The sequence below is a fragment of the Amphibalanus amphitrite genome, unplaced genomic scaffold (genome assembly GCF_019059575.1).
Source record: "Amphibalanus amphitrite isolate SeventyFive unplaced genomic scaffold, NRLGWU_Aamphi_draft 000132F_arrow, whole genome shotgun sequence".
NCBI classification, from domain to species: domain Eukaryota; kingdom Metazoa; phylum Arthropoda; class Thecostraca; order Balanomorpha; family Balanidae; genus Amphibalanus; species Amphibalanus amphitrite.
Window position 1 is genome coordinate 21,569 of NW_024881627.1, and position 10,114 is coordinate 31,682.

Genomic DNA, 10,114 nt, shown 5'->3' on the forward strand with positions numbered 1-10,114 from the left:
GCGCAGTAATCAGAAATAGTTTGGCAGCATAAAATTGCGATGGAACACCTAAAGGTAAAGGAATTCCCTTCCAGTGCTCGGCGCCAATTGCAAATAACATGTCAACATCCTTCCGTGCTTTATTATCAGCATAATCATTATTCGATTTCGGTTCGACTAATTTAACACATAAAAATGTTCGCAAACGCTATCTTTCTAGAACAATATAGCTGAAAATATGAACCCTGAACCAAACCGTCCAATGTCCATGCCTATTGCCTATACTGATACCATAGGTAAAAAGCATATCAAAAAAGGCTCTTACAGGAAAAAAAAACGTTCGATGATCAAAGCTCTGTCCATAGTCTCCCGCTGTGATCCCGCCGTCAAACAGCCGGCTAATGGCCCGGTTGGATGACTCTGACGGTGCCAGCCGGCGGGGGTCGCCGCCCCCCGCCGTCCAGCTCTCCGGCTCACCGCACGGTGCGCTGCGGAGCCGTATCGATCGGCGCGCCCGGACCGCCGCCGCCGGCAGCCGGGAGCCGCCCAGAGCTCTGCGCCGTGTCGCGCGCCACGCCGGCACCCGGCCGCGCCTCCGCCACGGCACGAGCAACAGGTGAACGGGAGCGGGCCGGCAGCGGCAGCGGGCCGGGCAGCAGCACCTGCGGCAGCCCCTGCGGCCAGCCGGCGGCCGCCCGCCCACCCATGACCTACCTGGCGGCCATGGCCGAGGCCCTCTCCGAGCAGCCCGACTTCAACATCTTCGAGAACAAGACGGGCCTGGCAGAGGACCTCAAGTTTCTGGCGAGCATGCCTGAGCTGTGTGACGTCACGTTTCTGGTGGGCGACACGCGCGAGCCCGTGTGTGCCGTGAAGGCGGTGCTGGCCTCCCGCAGCAGGTGAGTAACGGCATAGGACGAGATGACTGGTGAATGGTCAACCGGCCATAGCCATTAGCCAGGTAGGTCATGGTGACACAGGAACTGACCCGCATATGGTGGATTTGTGTATGTGTGTACCTAAATATTTATTGCTGCTACCGTCTCTTAGAAGGATAGACTTAGACAGACCATGCAGATGAATGGTCGCATGTGCGGCTACCCACTGCAAAAATCCCGGTACCTACCCTTATCCCACATTCATCCGACAGTAAACGGACTCAAAGGAGGTATTAAGCTAGATAACCGATACCCAATTTACTTGTCACTCAAACCATCTCGATATAATTTGCTGGCGCTATTCGCTAACGACCATTTGCAGCCATATTCCATACCCTTTTCACATGTATTGTTCGTCTGTCCTTCACAGGGTCTTCCACAAAATATTTTATTCGTCGTCTTCCCCGCAGCGGAAGAAAGACCAGCCTCAGAAGGAGAATAAACTGAGACTATTCCTGAAGAGGAGTAGCGAGCCCCTCCTCAATTTACAAAACACCACCGAAAAGGTATATATAACTAGGAACACATGATGACGTCTATATCTTACGTTTATATTTTCCTTTGGTGACAGTGTTAGTTAATCGTTTCATTTTATGTGTTCGGAACAAATCTCAACATACCAACTAATAAATGTATCATAAATCGTTGGATATGTAGCTTATATAAGTAAGTGTTTCATTGTTTCAGTCTTCCACCACGACCGAAAGCCTTCCTTTCTCTGTCCGGGTAGATGTGATTGTTCGCTGTTTTGCCGTTTTATGTTGCCGAAGCGTCATTATTCTTTTCCTCAGGTTAATAAATATCTAAAAAGTTAATTGTTTTCAAAACGGGCTTCGCTGAGGAAAACTAAATATTATAACCAAATATTTCGGCTTTATTGATCAGCCTTGTTCACTGGTTTGAAATACCAGTGAACAAGGCTGATCAATAAAGCCGAAATATTTGGTTATAATATTTAGGGGAAGTTGGGGCAATGCCGGAGTTGGGGCAAAGCCGAAATTCGAGATATTTCGAAAACCGTAAGACATGGATGCCACCTGTCAGTGATGCTCTGAAGCTTAAGTGACTACAATTATCGCATGTTTGTTACGAGTCGTCATTCGGAATACTTCGGCTGTGAGGGCGCCAAGAGCGTTTTCAAGGTACGCGTTCCTTGTACTATATGCGCCTTTGAAGCTGCATTTCTTACTCATTATGCTACCGTTTGTCTGACCAATTCGGTCAAGTAATCTTCAGCATGTCTTTGCATAAGTGTGCTGCCTATTTGAAATTTATACGGCACGTTGAAAAGTTATGGGCCTGCAAATGAAAGTATGGCTGGCTGGGGTAATGCCGAAAACGTGCAATTACGCACGTTAAAGCACGCTACGTGGACTTTACTGCTGTATAATAGCAACGCGAATTTTTAGTCACACAAATTACACTTTCAACCGACACAACGGCCTGTTACCTATAAGGAATTATTTACCTGGCATTTTCTTATTATATCACACAATTATAACTTCCAGTGTGCACCAAGCGTCCTCAAGCTCTTAAAACGCGTGTCAGCTTTGATAAATTCTGGATAAAGTTTGAGATAAAGTGGCAAAACATCAATGTCGGCATTCCCCGTAGATCATTTCTCCCATTTTCGGCTTTCCCCGCAGTCCGGGGCAACGCCGAAAAAGTCACTTCTTTGATATTTTTAGTTTGTGCGCTTAACGGTATGCGAATTCATCAAATGCGCCTGGTATGTTTGAAAGGCAAAAGACTGGCCTCTCGAATGACGCCAACAAGAATAGCTTATGTTGTCTACCTTGCGTGCTACGGGCGTCAGAAAAAAAGTATTCGGCGTTCCCCCAACTTCCCCTAGTTTTCCTCAGCGAAGCCCGTTTTGAAAACAATTAACTTTTTAGATACGTTTTATGTTATAATTGTCTCATCGAGGATATAACATTAACATTACGCATATTTAGTGTGAATACTTTAGGTGATTGTGGGCCTTGGTGAAACGGTAACCAAAACTTGTTACGAGTGACACCGCGGACCTACTACCCGATGTCTTTCTTTCGCGCCGCGCGTGTTCATACTCAACCATCCGGCCGGTGCGATTTTAATTGAGTCGTTTTTTTATAGAATTATTACAGATTAGGTATGTTGCATTGTTTATGAAACATGTAAATCAATTCATATAACATTAAAACTGGGCGAAATAATTTAAAAAAATATATGCCTGTTAAAAGGGCAGAGGTCGATAAAATGCTTGGAGTTGCTCCAACGAACATCTTAGTCCCATCACTGTCTCCAACTTAGCCCTCGCCTTGCGGGGGAGCAGCCTCCCTAACTTTTTTTCGCGAATAGCGTAAAAGTTGGTGTCGCGTAGCGCCGCAAAATTTGGCACAACGTCTGGGAATGAGCCTTTTGCTACCTATCCTGAAAATTCACTGCCATCCGCCGCGTCGGCACACCGGTATCTCCTCACCTTCTCCCTATACGGCCTTGATTCCCCAACTCACACCATCACACTACTGCATAGTTACGGTGACCGGTCGCACGGTGGATCTGAATGCCTACGTTTTCGCGCCAAAGTCTGAAACAACTAACGATTATCATCAGCTTAGAGATAATCAAATTTAGCATTTTAAAGCTTTTAATTTAAAAGTTTATATGTGTGCTTTAACGCACTTGTCCTTATTGATTGAGAAAAGAGCGGACTTTTTATCGTATTACCTAATACGAAGTAACGCAATCGAAGTGTGATTTCGGTCCACTGTGCGTTTTCAGGCGCGCTCGATAAAACACCCAGGCCTGGAGAAAGTTGGAAGGGTGATTTTCTGATCCTCCTCACCACAAAATGACCCTAAGCGAAAAAATGCCCGCAGGGCGCTGCCAACGCGTGCCAGCGGCCCTGCTAGTAAGGGCGAAAATCAATGTATGTGTATGCGGAGCACACCCTTAGCGCTACGATGGCTCCTTGGAGACACCTGGAGAAACCTCTGCCGGCGGTAAGGTCCCTCGCAGACGGCGCGGCACGGCGGGAGCTCAGCGGGTGGCCTAGCCGGAAAGAGGATAAAAATAGCCGACTGGCCCGACCCAGCGAGGGGTGACCGAAGGGTGACCAGGAGTGAATGAGGGAACATACACGCGGTACCGAGCAGCCGATAACAGCACCGGACGATTAGTAAGTCATAAGTCAATGCTGTATTTTAGGCGTAAGGAAGCATCCATGTAGACGGGCGGACTGTCTCCAGCTCTTCCAAGTATTGCTAATATCTTGCTCCAACGAGCGTTGGCACGTTGGAAGTTTTATCGACCACTGTAAAAGGGCATTGAAAGCCACATAAAGGCAAATGAAGCGAATGCTCTGACGATGAGCCCTCTGGAGCCGCCGTCTGACCGGCTGACTGGATCACCACTCACCACTCACGGCAGCCGGTGTTTCAGCGTCATGGCCTGTACGCCCAGCAGCTCCCCACCATCCCAGAGGTAAACTAGCCAGCCCCTTCCTACCCGGCCCGAGTGCTGCCTCCGGCACCGGCCTAACGGCCAGACCACGCACGCACGCCTCTGATGCGCCGCACGGGTCCCCTTGCAGCGCCACCCGCATCCACCCAACACCGGACCATAATATAGCCCACCTCTATCGGCGGTTGGCCTAGCACAGACCTTTTTTCAGCGATCTGATGACATTTTTGAAGCAGAGTCTTGGACAGCTCTTTTGCTAACCAAGAGGAAGCGCCAACACTTATTTTTGTAGTTGGGCTTGACCCGCCCGTGAGCCGTTTGTCGTTGTTAATGTTTAGTTAGTAATGCATGCGGCACATGTGTGGTAACTGGTAGCTAATGGATAACTATACATAAATGCATCTTAAAGTAGATATTCATGAATGCATGATCAGTGTGTAGTCACGTAGTCTCAGCTAATTTTAGAAAACATCCAGTGTTTCTCGTAACATACATAATCTTGGCCGAAATAATAGCCGAACTGAACAGGGAATCATCTTCCAGCAAAAGAAACAGTTCGCTGTTCGGTGACGGACGAATTGTGGCCCACTGTTAAGTGTTAGTTACAGCTAATGCAGCCCCACGCTTTAATTTTCCACAGCGACTGAATATGTGGCTATAAAAGCTTATTTAAAATTTTCACAGCGTGGCCGGGCCGTGAAGTGACCCGACCACCTAGTCTCAGCCCTGGTCTAATCGAGGCGAACTAGGGGCCTGATCGACCCATTTGCTATGGACAGACCTCGTCTCACAAATGATCTGACCATATCTGATGAGTGCCTTGACCTAGTCTGACCAGTGAGTGACCCCTCCTTGTTTGACCGGTGACCTGGTCACCTGACCCATCGGCTGTCATTTGACCGGCGACCTGACCAGTGACCCCTCCTTATTAATTATTTGACCGGTGACCTGACTTGTGACTTCTTGTTTTACAGATGACATTGCCAGCGACCTCTCCTCGTTTGCATTGTGATCTGACCTGTTTGGTGCCCTACAGCCAGCGCAGAGCCAGCACCAGACGCTCATCATTGAGGAGTTCGAGCCGGACGTGTTCCGTCAGCTCATAGAGTACATCCACACCGGCTGTGTGACGCTGCAGCCCAGGACCCTGCTCGGTACGTTATTCCCTGCAGCCGCGGACCCTGCTCGGTACGTCTACTGATTCCCATTGAGGGATACTTCCCATTTATCCCCACACTGAGGGACACGCATTTCCAGTTCCCACACCCTAGAGCTAAAATGGGGATGTCAAGTGCCTCGATAGGTATGTCTGGGGCTGGGCGCTGTAGCGCCAAAAGCCTTCCGGATAAGGGTAGGCGCACACAGAAAAAAATCAGTCGACTATTGCCACGCAAGATTACTTTACTAATAATTGCCACGGACCAGCTCTAGTATTGTCACTCAACCAATACTTCGTTTCGTATATCCGTGCACCAGGTCTGATGAACGCGGCCGACTACTACGGTCTGGACGAGCTGCGTCGCGCCTGCGCCGGGTTCGTCCAGTGTTGCATCAACGTGGACACCGTGTGCGCCCTGCTGGCCTCCGCCGAGCGATACATACAGTACAAGTGCACCAAGTCCATGGTGCAAAAGGTGAGAACACAGAATATGACGTACCAAAAATAAGACTAGGTTCAATCCACGGTTAATTGTCATAAACGGAAACGGAATGCAACCATCAATCGTAAAGTGTAAAAAACGATTTAATTCGTTAGGAATTAACAACCATGTATTTAAAGGTTCACCCATGTTTGAATAGCCAACAGGCTCTTGAGAGATGGAGAGTGAAAAATCGAGACTTTCTCACAGTTGCACGAGATCCCTCCGAATGATACGCCGTCTTCACTTCAAACGCAGACAAGACAAGAGGCAGGCTCGATATCAGTCACCTCAGCTGGGGCTGATCAGACGGGAGATACGAGGTGGTTCCCGCCCATCAGCATCCGAATCCCGCCTCGGTGTGTCACAAAGGCTGATGCGTCGGCACGCAGGAGTCACTATTAGCAGAGCAGGAAACGCGACACCGCCCGCCGTCCGCCCAGAAATCAATGCCAGCAGTATAGTGCCTGTATCTAGGCTGTGCCGCCGGGCGGAGCTGTGCTGCGGTACAGCCTACCATCCCAGTGAGACGGCAGGACGGACGGCGGGCGGATACACTGGCGGAGAGTCGGGCGGACGGACCTAACGTCACGGGTGTGACGACCGTCACGTCTCTGTGTTCTGCCGTCAGGTGCTGGAGTTTGTCGACCTGCACGGTAACGAGGTGCTGAATCTGGGCTCGTTCACTCTGCTGCCCCAGCACGTGGTCCGGCTGATCCTCGCCAGGGAACTCAAGGCCGACGAGGTCACCAAGTTCCAGGTCAGTTGGTAGACGCCGCTACATGGTTCCCGCCACCCCTCTCTCTCTCTCTCTCTCTCTCTCTCTCTCTCTCTCTCTCTCTTCTCTTCTCTCTTTTCTCTCTCTCTCTCTCTCTCTCTCTCTCTCTCTCTCTCTCTTCTCTCTTTTCTCTCTCTCTCTCTCTCTCTCTCTCTCTCTCTCTCTCTCTTTCTCTCTCTCTCCATTCTTCTGTTAATGAACAACTTGACCAGTCCGTCACTGTCAAAAGTTGATTCTCATAGGCCGCAACCGCACCTCAGTTCGGACAGTTCCCATAGGCGCGGGAGCTGGGGGGGGGGGGGGGCAGTTCACCCCCCCCCCCCCAACTCTGGGGCCATGTTGGGCGGTGCCCCCACAGCTTTGAGACGGAATACCACACTTTTTTTGCAAATGTTTTCTTTTTTGTTGAAAAAGCCAAGGGATGAAAAATAAGTGGCCTAAAACCGGTGAGAAAACTAGATTTGGGGGTAGGTACCCTAGGTTGATCTCTATTACGGTGTGCCCCCAGTCTGAAGGTAGTTCCCGCGCCCCTAAAAGTTCTATTACGAAAATTAGGACATTCGAATTTTGTTGGTAGCTCCCAGGATTCCCGGCGCATGTCGCAACCGGCTCTGAAAAAAATCCATCATCCCAGTTTTGCTGAAACTGTGCGGAACGCGGATGTAAAGCGGGTGTTATGCGGACATTATTGGACCGACACTGTGTCTTTTAACGCTCACCAGGCGGCGCTGATGTGGTCCAAGAAGTACTGCGACAATTCGAGCCTGGACCTGCGGGAGATCATCTCCACCTTCCTCGAGTTCATCCAGTTCCACAAGGTGCCGGCGACCATCCTGATGAAGGACATCCACCCGCTGGGCATCGTGCCCGACCACATCATCATGAACGCGCTGGCCTACCAGGCGGACCCGAGCAGCGTCGAGCCGTCCCGCGTGTCGCCCAAACGCGTCCACCGGCGGCGTGAGCTGTCCGTGCAGAGCTCGCTGGACCCGTCCGGCAGCACGACCACGCTCTCCTCCAGCACGTCCAGCGACATCAACAGCGACCGGCACAGCTCGGACGGCAAGCCCGGCCTCGAGGGCGGGTACGCCGGCTCACCGCTGGGTCGGCCCAACTAGCCTCGCTGCCGCCGCCGATACAGGAAAGGAACCACTCATCACACGTTACCCGGCTGTCTTATGGGGTGGAGTGACTGTTAACGAGGGCTGCTGAAAGGGCCAGACACTGCTCTGATTGAAGGGCTCCAGTCTGGTGAGGAGAGACCTGCGTGTGATCGACCTCGAGACGAGGGATGCCTGACCGGGAGTGTCGCCGTCACCGCCGGCTCTCAGATAGAATCGGATAGGATCGAATCGGATCCCTGAACCACCCGGGCGTCTGTCGATCAAACCAAACCGGCGCTGATGCCCAGAACGGTACCACGGCGGCCGGGGATCGATCAGCTCACAGCCCAAAGCATCGACGTCTGCGTATAAGTAGTCTTGTGTTACGAACAACTGTCCGTTATAACGTCAGATAAGCGGATATTAAACAGTTTCTGAAAACGTGTTGCTCGATTAAACATCGCAGGGGTGAAAATGTTGACAATCACAACCGACAATCAAGCTATTAATTTATGACAATCATGAAACAGTAGGTACAGTTTAAAGCTGCGCATATCGAATGCACTTAGAAGTGGACGAAGATGATCAATCGACTAAATTTCGAGGTTCACGTCAATAAAAAGTCACACTTTGAGCTTCGACTTCAATATGAGGAATTTTATATTGAGCTATTGTTCTAGTCTAATCTAACGACCACCCACTCCGACTCCACTCATCGGAATTCGTTGAGGTTCCCGGTCGATTGCTGTGGAAACTGTACGTGATGCCGTAGCCGTATCTGTATACCTATATGGCGGCGAAAGACGCCATGTCGACTGTGTGTTGATATTTGATGTGAAATGTGCGGCAGGAGTTGCTGTGGAAAATGTATGTTAAAGGGACCCTCCCACCTTCAAAAAAGTTTATGAATTGGCATGAAAGTGATGTCGCTCGGTTCAGAAAGAGCGAAAACGAATATCTACCTAATTTCACCGAAAAATATTCACCGGTTTTCAAGATATTAGACTTTTACTTTTGTTTACTTTTTTGGGATCTCCGCTGTTTCTAGCGACTTTATTTTAGAAGTGCGGCGTTTGCGGCAGATGTTGCGCGCAAATATTATATACCACCGCGTGCTACAAAACGTTTTAGTCAAACATTTAAAAATCGTTAGATATTTGCGCTGACGTCACACATTCAGAGGGGTATTCCTAAGCATTAGCCCCTCTGAATCAAAATGCTGCAATTTTGAAATTCAATATTTCCGATTTAAGGAATTTCTCGATGTTGTGAGTGCCGAAACCGGTAATTGTGAGCCAGGGACCCCATTTTGGCTATCTCAACTCAAATCTAATGTTAAGGTGGGAGGGTCCCTTTAAGTTGGTGTTTTGTGGCGGCGCGCGCCGGAGAACGGTAATAGGGTAATGCATATATTTAATACAACGGTGTTGATAAAAACGGAGTCTAACTGGGGATCAAGAAGGTAACTAAATGTAGTTACACGTTAGAAGCTAGACGGAGGTTGGTTATTTTTCTCGAAAAGGCGAGCTTTAAAATTACAACACATGTGCAGTTTGGTGCGGTCGAAATTTGGGATATCGCAGGGCAAATACGCTTCGCCCGCATACATTGCCGCCTAAGATCAGCTTTGCCCGCCCACCGACTTCGCTCGCTCGTAATTATGAGCAGATCAGACACGGACAGGACAGGAGTCACATAGTCATTAGTCACGTACACTAAACTACAACTAAAATGTCCGGTTCGGGCACGGGTATTTATGACCGTGAGACGGGCGCCGTCTGTCCGGGTGGCCACGGCCGCGTGCCCGGCCGCCGCTGACGGAACTGGTACATCATTTAGGCTGTCTATCAGTCGACATAGCCACGGGCGGGACCCAGTCACGGTCTCTGCCCGTGGTCCGAGCCGCCGGTTCACACCGCGGGCCGAGCTTCAGTGGCCGCTCGGCGCTCGACCAGTCCCTGACCGGTCCGTGCTGGTCATGGCGCCGCTACTGGTGACGCTGGTGATGCTGGTGCTGGTGCCAGCGCTGGTCGCCGGGGGAGGGGTGTATGTGACCCAGCGGCCCGGCCGGCAGTGGCGACTGCTCGGCGCCGCCGCCCTAGACACCCTGAATAACATCAGCCTGGGCCAGTGTCAGCTCTCCTGTCTGCAGCGCACCGGCTGTGTCAGCTTCAACCACTTCGGCGAGTTCGGGCCGTGCGAGCTGTTCGGGGTCGACATCTGCTACAGCAG

General features: G+C 50.5%; 1 protein-coding gene across 1 annotated transcript; it reads left to right on the plus strand.

Annotated features, from left to right (window-relative positions):
- The first annotated feature begins 533 nt into the window (after positions 1–533).
- LOC122382033 (serine-enriched protein-like) lies at positions 534–8,782 on the plus strand. The gene is made up of 6 exons (XM_043366899.1): positions 534–878; positions 1,288–1,423; positions 5,398–5,515; positions 5,838–5,995; positions 6,633–6,761; positions 7,502–8,782. The coding sequence occupies exons 1-6, from the start codon at positions 685–687 to the stop codon at positions 7,895–7,897; spliced, it is 1,131 nt and encodes a 376-aa protein (XP_043222834.1). The 5' UTR covers positions 534–684; the 3' UTR covers positions 7,898–8,782.
- Positions 8,783–10,114: the final 1,332 nt, after the last annotated feature.

Bases quoted from the DNA above. Each gene is read 5' to 3' on its own strand.
- LOC122382033 (XM_043366899.1), top strand. From the start codon at position 685: ATGACCTACCTGGCGGCCATGGCCGAGGCCCTCTCCGAGCAGCCCGAC. The intron at 5,516-5,837 runs GTACGTTATTCC...TCCGTGCACCAG, and splicing joins GCAGCCCAGGACCCTGCTCG to GTCTGATGAACGCGGCCGAC. The intron at 6,762-7,501 runs GTCAGTTGGTAG...AACGCTCACCAG, and splicing joins ACGAGGTCACCAAGTTCCAG to GCGGCGCTGATGTGGTCCAA.